Here is a 16,764-nt window from a genome sequence, read left to right as displayed (position 1 = left end):
CCTCCTGCCATTTCTTCAAGATTATTCCAGGTCACTGGAGGAGGGTCTTTTCCCAGAGTTCTCTTCTTTAATTAATTGTCCAAATAAGCACAGTAATCAGCTTTTTGTTTTCACGTTCAGCAGGTTAAATGCAGCGGATTCTCACTGTTGTTCTCTGGTCTAAAGGATGTCCCAATTACAGCTTTGTTCTCAATACCAGGAAGGGATGCAGGCTTCGCTCAGATTCTGACTTTGAGACCTTATGAATACACATGACCTCATGGGATCTCCTCATATATAAGCTAATATCACAAAAGGTAATTTGGACTTAATTTTGTATTCACAGCTGTGCCGCAGATCAACTGTGATGTCAAAGCTGGAAAGATCATCAATCCTGAGTTCATTGTGAAATGTCCAGCAGGATGCCAAGACCCCAAGTACCACGTCTATGGCACTGGGGTCTACGCTTCTTACTCCAGTGTCTGTGGTGCTGCAGTGCACAGGTGGGTGTCTCTAGCTGCTTAATAACAAGCAAGCAAGGTGCCAGAGGGGGCACCTGGTGCATAGTTGTTGGATTTAGTGAGTGAAAAATGTACAAATTTAACTGAATCCTGCATTATATGTGGTAGCCTTATAGGGAAAGGATGACCCAGAGGTCACACATGACCCTCCATCTCCTTGCATAGCACTCTTAGAAAGGGCAGCTTCTTACATGGTAGTAGGAAAGGAAACAATGCTATTCTTTCATGATCAGACAAGAAAATCAAAGTTCTTGATGCTATATAGCATTTTCGGCTCAGGGTAGAAACCATAAGAAAGTGGTCCAGAAATCTGGAGGGGAAAAAAAGCAAAGTTGTGATGACCTGAAAACAAATGTGAGGAGGAGCATATCAGGAGTACCGTTCACCCAACTGTTGATCTCATTGCTGAGACAAAATGCCCAACATCCATGGTTAAAGGAGGAAAGGATTATTTAGCTCACAGTTCATAGAGGTTTCAGTCCATGATCAACTGGCTCCAAGGAAGGGTGGCATGACAAAGGAGCAATATTCATGGTGGTAAAAGACAGCAAAAGCCACCAGAGAGGACGGAGAGGAAACAGGAAGCTGCTTTCTGTCCCTTATATTAGTCTATGCAGGCTACCAGCCCTGTGGCAAAGGTAGCACTCATACCCTTCATCCATGAATCAATCGCTAGATTCAAACTCTAGGTTCAGCCACCTCTGAGAAGCCCCATCTAAAAGTGCATGAAGCGGGGCTGGGGATTTAGCTCAGGGCGTAAGCACCTGCCTTGCAAGCAGGCAGTCATGAGTTCGATCCCCGGTACCGATAAAAAGGAAAAAGACAAAAAAAAAAAAAGTGCATGAAGCTTTTGGGGGACATTTAGACACAAGCCACAGCAGTTGTTCAGTCATAGCTCTGCCAGAGTAAGAGGAGATGATGCAAAATCCATTCCCTCTCAAGGTGGCTGAGCAGTAGACACTCTGAAATTTGAGGGGAGAAAAAACTATGCATAAGGTAAAGTTTAACAATTATTAATAGATTATATTAGGCATGCTTCCCTTTTCCTCATGGCGTGATGAACTTGCTGGTTCTTTCTAACCAGCAAGGAGAAGGATAATGAAAGCTCTCCTCAGGCTAAGTAGTAGAATATAAAAGAAAAACAATACAAATATACAGTTTCTTAACTCCAAAATATAGAATAAAAATGGTTTTCTTTTCCCCTGAAATCAATTTCATGCCAAAAAAAAAGAAGCGAACATGTCTATACACGTGCACAAATACACATGTGGATGGCACCCTGTGATTATTTGCCCCACACTCATCTCTCTATTCATATATTTACACACTCATGCAGCTCTACTACACGTATGGATAAATGCATGTGCATGTTCACACACACACACATCTTTACACACATATGCGTACCTGCGCAGCCCACAGCAGGGTCAGCACCCTCCAGCGTATGTCTGTGTAGTCGTTCCAGTGTCTGTGTAGACAGTCACGTCAGATGCAGGTGCTGAACCTGTGTCAAGGTGGCCTGTGTTTTTGCAGTTGTGGCCCTACGTGTTTGACACCTTGCTTCCTCTGGCATTTGCTGGTTCTCCCCTGCTCTCTTACATTTCCTAGGCAGAACAGAGCCACAATAGCAAATCTGACCTTACCAGAGCTGCCATCAACAAGTGATCCTTTATACTGGCTTTCAGAGAAGGAATTCAGGCACAGAGAAGTTAATTAAACAGCTAGTTACGTGGTGAAGATTAGAACTGAGGTCCCCTGACTTTCAACCCAGAGCCCAAGCAACACTTTTATACAAGAATTGGGGAACCCAGTACTACTTTACTGTACTAAGTGAGGATTCAAGGGGGTGTAGACCTTATAAGATTAGGAGCTGGACAAGGCTGTAAGCAGGACAGAAATGGTCTTGGAAAGGAAAATACGAATGGCATTCACAGGGCGGGACTCTGTGATCCCAGCTCGTGAGGTAGAGTGCAGGATCACGGTGGGAACAGCACGGAGGAGAGTGGAAGAGAGAAGCTTGAATGTTTCAAAAACAACATTGGCTGTTTGAGCAACTGAGCGCCCCTGCGGCTTCCTGGACTGGTGACTGAGAAAGTGGAAAAACTATTTAGAAAATGGCATCACTATCCATGAGGAGGATGGACAGAAGTCTTAAGGAAAAAGAGGACGTTAGGAAGCAATTAACTTTTCTGTGAAAAGAGCAAGTCTGTTTTCAGCAGACAGGGTTTAAGACCCAGGGAGTAGAAAGTATATTGAAATCTTACTGTCGTCCTGCTAGAATCTCCCACAGTCAAAACTGAGAGCGAGAGAGAGAGAGAGAGAGAGAGAGAGAGAGAGAGAGAGAGAGAGAGAGAGAGAGAGAGAAACTGTGGCTTAGATATTCAGGTTATCTTAAATTGAAGGATTTAATAATCACATATATTCGATTCTCATGCTCGGATAACTTCTTACAAACCAGCCCCTGATTCCTTCAGACTGAAAGGATAATGCACGTATCAGAGGCATCTTGTTTTGGCTCAGTCTCATCCTAAACAGATCCCTGTATTTAAAGTTGGGCCAGTTCCTGGGGGAAGAGAGAGTTCTCTGCGATGCAGCTCTGAGGCAGAGCACCCTTCCTGCTGATTCCTGACCAGACGCCCATCCTCAGGACAGCAGCTCTTCAAAGCCTGGTTCATTGGTTTCTTGTCCCTACTCTCGGAGCCAAGAAGCTGACCCTTGGCTTAGTTCAGACTCAGTACCAGGATCAGGAAGGTGGCTCACATCAAGGTCACACGCAGAGCCTCACAGAGCATCCAAGAGGCACAGAGGAGAACTTGTGTTGTTCTCCCCGAGGATAAGAATACAAATGAAGTCATATCCAAACAAATTCTATTATGCTACCAGCTGCTCTCAGGTGGAACCCACAGCCTCTTTCTAGCTGCCTCTTTCTCTTTCTCCAGCATCTGCTACATCAGGCAGGTCTCCGTGTGTTCTCAGCTTACCTGCAAGATGAGGCTTCATTCTCTGCCCCAACAAGAAAATATCAAAGAACGCAATACTTCCCTGTCTAAACCTTCCCGGAGTCTGGGGCTGCGGTCTTGTGTAAGCCTCACAGGGACAGCACGGCCATGGGAATCCTATTCTTAAACATGAGCAAGGTTGTGAGAATATAGATCCTCAAAGAACAGTTCCCAGGGCAACGAGGTAGAAGCCCAAGAGCAGAATAATTTTTCTGGAGAAAAGAAAAAATGAAATTGTTATTACCATTATCTCATTAATTATAAGAGCATGGTGCCTTTTTTTTTCTTTCTTTTCTTTTTTTTTTTTTTTAATTAGAATTTTCAGCCTAAACCACCAGTGTACTGGTAAATGCTAAGCAACCAGCTCTCCCAAAGTGGCAGGCTTGATTTGTCAATTTCCATGTATAAATACTCACCACGGTTGATTTCAAGCTACCAAAGTCAAGGCAACCAGCTCCCAAAATCCAGAAAGTTTACAAATGAGATCGTAGAAGTTCGTTTTCAGTGCCAACTAATAACACTGGTTGGGTTTTTTTCCACGGAGACCTGGGTACACTGTCCTTCTCATGTGAAGAGTTCTGATTTAACTGAGAGACAAAATTATTTCAAGAAATTTTTGCAAAGTAGTACAAGATGGGACAGAACCAGAGTCCACATTGGGAGAACAAGAATCTAAGGGGCTGGGACAGCTGTGCCAGCCTCTTCTCTAAAGGAAGGAGCATGTGCACCTCAACAGCTTGACTGCAGCTGGACAGGAGGGCACCTGATGGTGGAGAGAGGGTGATAGAGGCTTGGGGGAGGAAGGAGACTGGCCTGGGAGCTCCATGCTGTTGGGCCCTGAGGGGTCACTGTGACCAGGAAAACAAGCCCCACATAGGAGATTAGTTAGATCTGGGTTCAGAGCTCTCTTGCAATTCACTAGGTGCCAAACCTTGAAGCATTCACAGGAGCAGCTTGTTTCTATGGGATGGGAATAACACTATTCCTTCTAGACCAGGACTCAGAGGTTTGCTGGGAGACCCCAGGAAATATCATATGTGAGATGATTCTAAAGCCGTTAAGTGCTTTATATGTCAAGTATTATTATCACTTTTCTTTCCTTGTGGGCCAGTGGAAAGCTGAGTGTTGAAAATAGTTAACTCACTACAAAGATAGGAAGGCAGGAAATGCAACTCTCATTCCTGGAGGGAAGCAAGAGTGTTGATGAGAGCAGACCCACATCCTCTTTTATTCCCCATCCTGTAAGTTACGGATACCCAAAGAGCCATGTTTCCTCTGAGACAAGGCAATGACGGTGGAAAAGTGCTATTTAGGCAACAGAGTGGACCCCTTGCCTAACAGAAGGAAAAACATGACACACCCATCGATTTACATTAGGACTTACTTACTGGCCCAAAATAAAATAAAGCGCAGTACGTGTACACATGAGAATGTCACAATGAAACTTACAACTTCGTACAACTGATATGCACTAATAATTATAAAAAGGAAAAGAAGAGGAGGATGAGAGAGAGGGGGAGAGGAATTTGAATTATTTTATACCACCCTTTTAAACAACTGGACTTGTTCTGCAGTGTCACAAAACCAAATTGGAAATTATCAAGTAAAAATTTTACTTATAGAACCAGTGGCCGAATTCCATATCTTGGCTACCGTGAATAGCACCACAATAAACCTGAGGATGCAGATATCTCTACGGTGTGCTGGTTTTGGTTCCTTTGAGTATATACCCAGGAGTAGTATAACTGGATCTTATGGTAGTTCCAGTTTTAGTTTTTTTAGGGTCAGCCTAGATACCCTACCTCGGATTAATAGATAAAGAAAATTATACATATGTTGTATCATTTCTCGTTTTCAGAAAAATGGATGGAACTAGAGATCTACACGATAAGCCAAATAAGCTAGACTCAAAAAGACAAGTGTCACATGTTGTCTTTTATGTGTGAAATCTAGAAAGGAAAAAGGTGACAAGAAAGTAGAAGAGGGGCTGATAGGAAACAGGAAACAGAAAGGTAATAGGAAAGGTGGGTGTGATCAAAGTGCAGTATGTGTACACATGGGAATGTCACAATGAAACTTACGACTTCGTACAACTGATATGCACTAATAAGTATAAAAAGGAAAAGAAGAGGAGGATGAGGGAGAGGAGGAGAGGAAGAAGGGGGAAAAGAAAGAGAAAAAAAACAAGTGGGAAAGCCAGGTGTGACAGCACATGCTTGTAGTACCAGTTACTCAGGGAACAGACAGGAGGGTCACTTGAGATCAGGAGATCAAGGCCAGCTGGTGCAATATCAGGAGCTGAGGAGGAGAAAGTCAGGGAAACAGGAGTCTAAGGCGTGGTGGTGAAGCAAGATTTCTGACTGGTGAAACAATCAGATTTTGTAAAAAGGAAAAAGACATCTGACCTGGGAGATCAGAGGCCAGCCTGAGTGATGAAGGCGCTATTATTGGGGTAATTTTTTCATCTTGGTGCTTCATGTTTAAATAAAGATGGAAGCTGTGAACCTCAAGCATTATCTCTGTACTTTTTCCAAAATCTCTTTCTTTTCATAGTGGTGTGCTCAATAATTCAGGAGGGAACGTACTTGTTCAAAAAGTGGCCGGACAGTCTAGTTACAAAGGAAGCTACTCCAATGGCGTCCAGTCGTTGTCTCTACCACGATGGAGAGAATCCTTCCTTGTCTCAGGTATGGCCACGTGCTAGAAACGCTGCCCGTTTGCAGGTACCTGGAAGACCCTCCAGGGGGAAATGTCTTCTTTGGGGGGTACTGTTAGCTTTTATTTGTGTCTTACTTTATAAAAACATTAAGCATTAATTCTTCTGATAATAAGAATCATGAAACAATGAATATAGCTACATGGTAAATCATTACAGAGTCAAATCTGAAAATATTAAAAGGCTCCAAGGGTTCATTTCAAAGACATTGCACCTACATGTAAACCCTGTCAAACTGTTAATAAAAATATTTAAATTTAATAACTTGGGTTTTTAACCAGTCCTTTAGCTAAACCAAGTGTGTGTCAAGTCCAGAAAATTATCCATTGAGATTTCTGGTAAATTAATAGCTGGGGCAAATCCTTAGAAAATTGACCCACTGTTTTATTGTAGCTCTTTTAAATTTTTGTTTGTTTCACTGTTTAATCTGCTTTTCCTGTCTAGCTTGATAAGATTTTTTGGTAGATAATCATTTTTGGTCTTTTCCCTCCTTTCAAAAAGATAGCATCAGTGATCTAAGGCCACTGTATGGTTTCACAATTAAAAGATAACCAGATAGTTTTGTACTATTGTTACCCATTTTCCCACTTTTTTCTGTTTTTGTGAATTTCCCCAACCCAACCCATTTTGAAATGTTTGTACTTGCAGAAAAATTAAAGAATAGTATGGTGAGTATCCATGTTCCTTTCATTTAGGTTCACTAATTATTAGTATCTTGCCACATCTCTTTTACATACCCCCCCCCGTCACATACTCAACTCTGTTCTGAACCATGTGAAATAAGCTGCATGCACCATGACATTTTGTATCTAAATACTTCAGCACATATCTTATAGGAACAGGAACATTTTCCTAAATAACAATAATACTAATGCCACACTTAAAAATTTAACATCTATGCAGTAATATTATCTGATAACAGTTGAGGAAGGTGAAGCAAGAGGATCAAAATTTGAAAAATTAAAAAAATAAACCAGGCATGATTGGCATGCACCTGTAATCCCAGCACTTGGAAGGCAGAGCTAGGAGAATTGCCGTAAGTTGAAGGCAGCCTGGGCTACATAATGAGATTCTGTCTCAAAAATCAAATGAACATAGCATGGGCAGGTGGATCCAGCCAGATCCACCTCAGGTTGCTGGCTGCCACCATTGGAAGACTTGCTTCCTGTGGCCAACCAGGGCAGGCAGGGAGACATAGCCAGATAAGCCTTCAGGCCACCATTGGAGATCCTTGCTTCCTTGGGCATCCAGCACACACTGGGAGACTCAGACAAACACACTCCTGTGTGTCTGCTGCCGTTAAAGGAATCCCAGTGTAGACATGCAGGTTGGGGGAAGCAGCTCCACCACCATGCACCCCTGGCCATCAGGGAAGCCCCAGAATAGCTGCACAGGTCTGAAGAAGCCCACCCCATGCCCTGTGACCTCCCTAGGAAACTGGGGTCAGAGAAACCCAAGTGTCTGTCCCATTCCCCTCCACTGCAGAGGGGAGCCAGTGTGAGAAGTGCTTGGGACTCCACAGCCAGCTTGTTGGGAGGAACCCAGAAAAATGTCAAGAAGAAGGAGCAAAAAGCAATCTCAGCCCTCCAGCCCACACAGAACAAGTCTGAGATATACTCACAGAAGAAATGGAAGTCTCACAAAAGGATAGCAACTGAAGTAAAGAAACAACTTCATGAGACTATAAAAGTAATCAGATCAGAAATAACATCTTAGGTAGAAGAAGAAATCACAAGCATAGTGGAAGAATTGCTGAGCATATCTAAAGAAGACATAGATAGAGAAGAGGACCATAGGAAATTAATGGAAACCTTGAATGAACAACATAGGATGGAATCACAACGCATGAAACAGATTCAAAGAGAGATCCAGGAAATTAAAAAGTCAACCAAAGCTAGCAAAATCACTTGAAAGAGACTGCAGGCAGACTTTCAGATCTTGAAGATAGGATTGCAGCTAGCAACCATGAAAGGAAAGATCTCTTAAAAATAACAAGGAACCAGGAAATAACAATTCAATGGCTGCAAGATGATGCAAAGAAAAATAATTTAAGAGTGATAAATATCAGCACAGAAGCAGGGGTCAAAACAAATGAAATTAAAAGATTATTTATAGAAGTAATAGCAGAAAAACTTCCCCAAACATGGGGAAATGGATCTGGCATGCAGATAAGCAAGGCATATAGAACTCCAGTTAGCCATAACCAAAGTACATCTACACCCAAACATATAATAATCATGATCCCAGAAATTCAGCATAAGAACAGACTATTAAAAGCTGTTAGAGAAAAGAAATAGATCACCTATTAAGGAAAACCCATCAGAATCACAGCAGATTTATCAACACAAACCATCAAGTCAAGAAGAGGCTGAAAGAAAACAACTTCAAATTCAGATTGATGCACCCTGTAAAACTATCTTTCAAAATTGATGGAAAAAATAGGATGCTTCTATGCTAAAGAACAATTGAAGAAATTCATGACTGCCAAACCAACTCTACATCATTCTAGGAAGAGCAGCAGAGGAAGATCACCAAACAGGACTGGCAAGTGAATGAAGGGGAAAAGTGGAGGGCCAACAACAGGAGGATTGCATGATAAAGATGAACCAATGTGTGCTGAGTGTAACTGTTAATGTAAATGGCCTCAATTCACCAATAAAAAGAAATACAAGGAGAAAAGAAACACAGGGAGAGTGGATCAAAAAGCAAGACCCATCAATGTACTGTATACAAGAAACGCACTTAACTCAAAAAGAAATTCATAGACTGAAAATCAAAGGAGAGAAAACAATTGTTCCACACGACAGGAGGCCAGAAAAAAGAACGGTAATTTGCCCATCAAGCACAGAATGGATAAGAAAAAAAAGATGGTATTTTCATACAATGGAAAGCTACTCAGCTATAAAGTAGGATAGGAGTCCCTTGTAGGTAAATGGATGCAACTGGAGATCATGTTCAAACAGTTTGAACTCATATGGGTGACCATCGAGTTATCTCCCTAGCATAAAAAAATGAAGGAGTTAATGGAATCCACAAGGTACAATAGATACTATGAAAGTGATGGGAGAGAAAGTGTCTAGGAGGGGAAGGTGGTAACCGCTGTTAATTTCTTACTGTCTTGTCTTGAACTCTTGTATTGTTTTTGTAATTTTGTTAGATTTGGTTTGGTTCTGTCCTGTTTTGTTAGATTTTACTGTGTCTGATAGTATGGACAGCTGTTTGAAGATATTAGGAAGCATTATGATAACCACGGTTGGTTTCCTATTATCCTGCTTTGATGCTTTTTAATGCTTTCATTCTTTTATTTGTGTTGGTTTTATTCTGTTTTGTTTAGTCTGATTTTAATATGTATGATGGTATAGACAGCTGTTTTGAAGAAAATGACACATTATGGTAGCCACTGTTGATTTCCTATCATTTGTTTTGAAGTCCTATAATGCTTTTATTATTTTGTTTTGATTGGTTTTATCCATCATATTTAATTTGATTTTATTATGTGTGATAGCATGTACAGCTATTTTGAAGAAAACAAGAAACATCATAGTAGCAATTGTTCATTTCCTGTTATCTTGAAGTCCTGTACTGCTTTCATTCTCTTGTTTTGATTGGTTTTAGTCTGTTTTCTACTGTTTGATTTTATTATGTGTGAAGGTATGCACAGCTATCTTGAAGAAAACAAGAGACATTATGATAACCATTGTTGGTTTCCTGTTACTATGTTTTGAAGGTCCATAATGCTTTCATTATTTTGTTTTAACTGGTTTTATTCTATTTTGTTTTGTTTGATTTTGTGTGTGGACACCTATTTTGAAGAAAACAAGAGACATTATGGTAGCCACTGCTAATTTCCTGTTATCTTGATTTTGAAGTCATGTAATAGTTTTATTCTTTTGATTGGTTTTGTTCTGTTTTTTTGTATGTGGAGGGGTTTGTTCGTTTGTTTGTTTGTACCAGGGTCAAACTCACAACCTCAAACTTTCCAGGCAGGTGATTATAACACTGAGCTACACCCCTGGCCCGGTTTTGTTCTGTTCTGTTTTGTTTTGTTTTATTTTATTGTGTATGAAGGTATACATAGCTATTTTGAAGAAAACAAGAGATATTGTGGTAGCCATTGTTGGTTTCCTGTTGTCTTTTCCTGAAGTCCTGTGTTACTTGCACTGTTCTGCTCTGATTTGCTTTGTTCTGTTTTGTTTTGTTTCCTTTCAAATAAAATAAAACAAAAATTTAAGTAAAAGGAACTGGGGATGTAGCTCAGTGGTAGAGTGTTCCTAAAATCAATCCCCCAGTGGCAGAAAAAAAGAGCATTGCCTTTCAGTGATCTCCAAAATATTCTTTATAATACAACCCAGGACAGTTGTCTGGTGCTATTTCTTATAATCCAAGCCAAAAATATGCTGTCCCCTATGATTAAATTCAGTTTAAATATTTGGAAAAGGCTAGGTGGTATCAAAGCACATACCACAATGGCCATCCCAAGAGGCATAAACTAGCTTGTCTCATTGTTGATACTAAATTTAGTTATTTGTGTATTTTACGATATCTCTCAGGGTAAGGATCCATGTGGGATGATACTTCAAAATGAATGCACAAATCATGCCCCGGTAAATTTTGCTTAACATGTTTAACAGCCGTTGCTCATCTTTGTGGAAGCAAACATTGCATTAGTACAGTGGCCACTCAGAATCATGAGAAACTGGTCCAGGACCCCCTTTGAATGTCAAAATTTTCAGGGTGTTCAAGTCGCTAATGCAATAATTTAACACTCACATAAAACATTCATACATCCTCTCATAACTTTCATCTCTAGTTTACTTAATATGCCCAATACAATGGAAACGTCATATGAATAATTGTTACACTGTATTGACCAAAAAAATGTACATCTTCAGTACAGACATGTTTTCTAAATATTTTCAACTTTGAGTTAGTTGAATTGATAGATTTGGAACCCATGAAAAGAGGACTGGTTGTAATTGTAAAATTATAATTTTTCCTAATTATGCCTTCCTTCCACATTTTAGTAGTTAGTATTCCTATGTAATGAAGAGTTTTCTTTCTTCTACTGATAACTTTTTAAATGTAATCAGTGGACTAGAGGATTGTTTCTTAAAATGTGATATAAAAATTAAGCATTTAAAATATATACAGGGCCAGGGATTTAACTCAGTGGCTCAGAGCCTATCTGGTAAGTGCAAGGTCATGAGTTTGATTCCCAGTATCAAAACAAACAAATAAATATAAAAATATGATGTGTTATTATCATTATCCTCATTACCCTGGTTAGTCCTCACATCTGAGATGGGCCAGTGGGACCCTTCCGGGCTTTGACAGGCCCACAACAATGTTGGTTTCCTTTTGCACACCTTGAACTTCACCCACTTGGAACCCGAACTTGCCATGTTCTCTAAGGTAAGTAAGGGATGTCCAAGGAATTTTAAACTAGATTCTCACAAAACATCCTGACCTCCCAGGAAGACTAGAGGCTGCAAGGCTTTGCCGAGAAATAGATACCTATGGGAAACAGAGAGAGAAATGTTTTATAACATAGTGGGTCTTCCAGTCTAGGCGATTCTCTGGCACAATTAGGCATCCAGCGCAAACCTCTACTATCCTCCATTCATCAGAGTGGTAAGGAAACTAAAAACAGACCTTTGAGGATTCTGCTTTAGCAGTCTGCTTCCTTTGGACTAGCCAAATGCTGCACGCTTAGGGTTTGACTTACATTTGTTTCTTTCAGGGGCTGGGGATTTAGCTCAGCGGCATAAGTGCCTGCCTTGCAAGCAGGCAGTCGTGAGTTCGATCCCTGGTACTGGTACAAAGGAAAAAGACAAAAAAAGAAAAAAGAAGCATTTGTTTCTTTCAGATAATGGAAAGCCTCCCACCGCAGTACTGCTGGGCTCTTTACCTTGTAACTAAGAATTCAGGCTATATAAAAATGGTAGTGTCTAGACTGCAAGTATGCTGAGCTAGAAGTGTAATCTCCACATAGCTATCTACCAAGCAACTCTTAGCTAAGAGCATCTCACACTCAAGAGAAGGCAGGGAATATAGCTCAGTGGCACAGCACATACCTGGCGAGCATGGGGTCCCAAGTTTGATTCCCAGGACCAAAAGGAAAAAAAAAAAAAAAAACCCAAACAACAAACCAACCTCAAGAAATCAGCATGAAGAATCCTACCAAAGGTTAAAAAAAACTTAACTCCATGAAAGTAGATATGTTTTGGGGTTTTTAAATGAAAAGTAACCTTCGAGATTATTTCCTATACATCTCAGCCGCCATCTCCCCTCACTCTGCCTCGTGACATTTGACTGAAAATATTTTCTGCCAGTGAGAAACGTGTGTGCTTCTGCCGTGGCTGGAGCCCCATCCCAAATAGAGGAGTTGAAAGCGCACTGCTTCTTCGGGCTGCAGCCCCAAAACGCTCCATTATCTTGAGGTTCACGGCCAACAAGTTTAACAGGATCATGTCAGGATCGTCTTCTGAAAGCTAGAATGACTCCCTGAGCTTTCTCTAGGTTTTATTTCTGGGTTTTACGGGTCGCTGTGCTCCTTCGGTTCCTCCGTGTTGGGGTGCTGGGAATGGTGGAGAGCAATGCACCTTTCTGGTCGCATGATCACTGGACAGTCGGGGTGTGAGGGGTTGGTGAGGGACCCCGCACGCTGCCCCAGTGCCCTTCAATCCACTGAGCTCATCCTCCTTTTACCCTCTGAACAGGAACAGAAGAAACTATTTATTGGGTGTTAGTTGTGAGAAGAGCAGAGGGAGGCCGTGCCTGTCCCCCACCTTCTGTTGCACAGCGTGACCCTCAGCTGTAGGGGTCACAGGGGACCACACAGCCTCAGTCAGCATCACTCAGTGTAGGCCTGCGCTGGTCTGAGGGCTTAGAGTCACCAGCTTTGTCTCTAGTGTGATTTTTCTGAGCTGGAGTATCTAACACCCACAGATCCGAGTATCTGGCCTCATTCTGTCTTTGGGTGGCATTTATAGATAATACTAGAAGATACTATACATGTTTGTGTTTTTATGGATATATAAAGTGTGGCTGAAAAATTCAGTGAATGTTCTTATATTTTTTTACACTGAAAGGCACATTGGACTAACTTCCCTGAAAACATTGACCCTTGCCCCGTACACAGTTATCCTGTGGTTCGTGCCACTTTCTGAAGCCCTTGTGGAAGTCCACTTTTGTGTCCTCACTGCGGTAAAATGTTTAGCTTTCATTCTGACTCTGGGGAAAAGTCAGAAGTCACGCAGTGCTGGACCCAGAGGTCAGGAGCATGCGGACCCTCCGGTGTTTTGACACGCCCGCCTTTCCACGGGATGACACTTGCATTCCTGCACTGTTTTCACACCTTGTAGAGACACCAGAGCTGCTTCAAAAAGTGTCAAGAACAATGTGTTAAGAGCAGTTCAAGTGAGGGCGAGGATTCGAAAGAGGCTTAACAGCGATGGGTCTTTTATTGTAACCAATTTTTTAATTTAAATATTCACGTTGATTTAAATCCCACCCTGATGATAGATACAGATAAATTGATAGATGATAAACGTTCCAAAGCATTCTAACTTTTTTCATCAAATTCCCGTTACTTTGTGTACTAAGTGGAAGCCCTATCATTATTCATATTTTCTGAATGAAAAAACGTCTTTTGGACTGCAGCAGCTGCTTAAAGGTAAAACAGAAAGTGAAACCTGGCATCCTGGCTCCCAGCCCCGACCCTTCCCGGGCCCTGCAACCCCTCCGTCCTTAGGACGTTTGCAGATTCCACCCCACCTTTCGCCAAGCCCTCCCTGTCCTCCGCAGCTGCGTCCTCTGCCGGTGTCCCCTGCTGTGGAGAGCCCATCGCTTCATTACACCGTGTAAAAACTGGACGAGTGAAGGCCCTCCAATGCATGGGAACGCTCGCGCTGGGCTGGGCATTGGGCTATTTCTTTGGAGGGTGAATACTTCTCGAGCCCATATGCTGTGCCAGATGCTGCTTGAGGCCCTGGAAATTTAACGGCTCCCAACCTAGACAAATTGCTTGCCTCTGGGGGCTTGCTTCGTTCCACAGGCACTTGCCCTTTCATTAGACGGGGAGGCTCCCGCAGTGGAATTTAAGGCATGTCTTCTGGTCGGGTGACTTCGCAGGTGGCCGCCTTCCCAAGCAGTTTGCAGTAGTAGCGGTCTAGGTGCCTGCTTATCCACTCACCTGGTCTCCATCCTTTCCTATTTCCCTGTTAGACATACCATTCCTCCTCCTTGCCTGCATTAAAGCCTCACTTAGAGTAGATAACAACTCTCTCTCTCTCCCTCCAAAGCCGGATCATGCCATGTAGCCCAGGCTGGCCTCAACCTTACAGTGATCCTCCTACCTCAGCCTCCTCCTAAGTGCTAAGATTCTGGGCATGCACCACCAGGCCCAGCTACAAGTGATGATTTTCTGTGCTGATGTCTCTTTATCTACTTCCGGGTTTCTGGGCTGCTTTGGAATTCAGACATCCTTGGGGTCTGGGAAAGGTAGCTGTGCTCACATAACCAGCGCAGCCTGAAAACTGTGTCACCTTCCAGAGCATGTGGAATGTTTTGTGTTCAGCTACCGCTGCAATTAAACATTCAAAGCCACATGAGTGAAAGAGGGCTGCTAATGTTCAAGGACCCCGAGTCAGGGAGATTTTATCACTTTCATTCGAATATTAATAAAACACAGGCTCTGTGGGAAAACAAAATGCCACTTGACTTTCTTATTGTAATCAACAACTCATTGCAAGGCAGACTAATTTTATTGAACTGGAGAGAGATAAATTGGAAGGCATGAATCAACTTATCAGTACAGAGTCATCTAAAATCTCTAGCTCTAGAAACTAATCTCTTTTTCTCCTCTCTTTTGCAGAAAGCAAACCCAAGAAGGGTGTAACCTACCCATCGGTCCTTACGTATTCATCAGGGAAGCCTCCAGCTGCCAAAGCAGGCAAGTGTTCATCTGTGATTCCGTCCAAACCTTTTCAATTGGTCAACTCGAAATACCGTGTTTTAGGAGATGGTGGACAAATTAACATGTTAACCGGTCAAGCCCCACTGACCCTGGTGATATTTTAACCGATGCCAGGAACAAAGCGGAGAGATGGATGGCCTCAGACAGCTGCAGCTGAGGAATGAAGGCTTTGTGTTTTTGTTTCCACCATCCAAGATTGTCTCTACATTGTGTCCTTTTCATTTAAAATGACTGTTGCCTTGAAATGTATCATACTGTTACTTTAGAAGATGACAAGACGTTCTGTCTGGAAATGTTCCCTGGCAACTAAAAGGGAAAAAGCCTGGATCAGCTTACAGATAAACGGAAGCGGGGACAGGGTGTGATGCGGATTCTGTGATCACAGTGAGCAGCTAAGGGGACTCACCCAGGCCAAGATGCACCATAGGCAGGGCTGCACCAACCCAGCTCCCACTCGAGCCACCAACAGGAGGCACAGACCTCTGGCCAAGAAATGTTCTTGTTCAGGTTTCTGTATTCAACCAAGAGCTAGCACGTGCACTACTGTCTTGGGAGGACCTTCAAGTTTCCCACACACTCACAGGGAAGTGGTGAGCTGCTAGTCTTCTCATGGGATTTGGTTTTGGCTTCCAGGAGTGCCAGGGGGAACGTGACCAAAGAACAGCACCGGGAGCTGGCATTCATGGAGCTTTTGCTATGTGCCAGGTGCTGTTTCCAGACACTTACCTGAGCGTTGTAATCACCCTGACGACCATGACCATCAGGGTGCACTGTCCTCATCCCTACTGTAGAGTGTAAGAAGACAAGGCACAGAGAGGTGAAATACAAGCGGTTAGAAAGGAGCAGGGTTTAGAGTCAACTCTACGGTCTGGTTCCAGAAACCTCTAAGTCCTCGTGCTGGCTTTTCTTATGCAAATGACAGTACACACGAAGAGTGCCCATTTCTAAGCCTTGAGATACAAGTTGTTTCTGTCTCCTGCATTCACTTGAAGTGCAGTGATCTAGCTGTGTGTGTTTGGTTGCAAGGACACAACTGCCCACACTCACATCCACAAGTTCTCATGGGTGGCGGTGCCTCATAAACCCTTTCTGAGTTGTCACCTGTCCTCTAGAGGTGTGGAACAGGGCAGAGGAACATATGACAGGGTTCCTGTTAAGTGTCAGATGTTGGTTATATCCTGTAGCCCCGTGGCCTCTGCTCCTATAAATTCTGAGTGGGTGAAGTGTGAGGACAAACCAGGCAGTGTTCAGTTTCATCCTAGCCCCTTTTTTGGGAATCTCATCATTGGGCCTACCAAGCCCCTGGGGAGTCCCTACACAGGGAGCCTGGGGAACTGCTGGGATCCCCCCCGGCCCAGGCCTGAGAGCAATGGGAGGAGGCGCAGCCACCTCATTCTCCCTCGGCTGCTGAGGTCTGCAGGCTGGGACCTCCACCTGTACCCCTCTTCTTTTCAGAGTCCCCACATGCAAGCAGACCCCCAGCTTCAGAAAACACATGTCAAGCACCCATCTTTTTGCCCTGAGAGAGGAGAGTCCTTCTAGACTCCCCCAACATCTCTACAGATGCTAGAC

General features: G+C 42.8%; 1 protein-coding gene across 1 annotated transcript in view; it reads left to right on the top strand.

Moving 5' to 3' along the window:
* Positions 1-16,764, top strand: part of Vit (vitrin) — a 114,385-nt gene that overhangs the window by 54,229 nt on the left and 43,392 nt on the right. The window contains exons 4-6 of the mRNA XM_013155699.3: positions 326-482; positions 6,053-6,186; positions 15,091-15,168. Of these exons, the coding sequence (XP_013011153.2) occupies positions 326-482; positions 6,053-6,186; positions 15,091-15,168 (369 nt within the window). The remainder of the gene's footprint in view (positions 1-325; positions 483-6,052; positions 6,187-15,090; positions 15,169-16,764) is intronic.

The sequence above is a fragment of the Cavia porcellus genome, unplaced genomic scaffold, assembly GCF_034190915.1.
Source record: "Cavia porcellus strain 051 isolate PalLab524CR breed Dunkin Hartley unplaced genomic scaffold, mCavPor4.1 scaffold_1, whole genome shotgun sequence".
Classification (NCBI taxonomy): Eukaryota; Metazoa; Chordata; class Mammalia; order Rodentia; family Caviidae; genus Cavia; species Cavia porcellus.
Note: the sequence above shows the minus strand (reverse complement) of the source record. Positions and strands in the feature narration are given on the sequence as shown.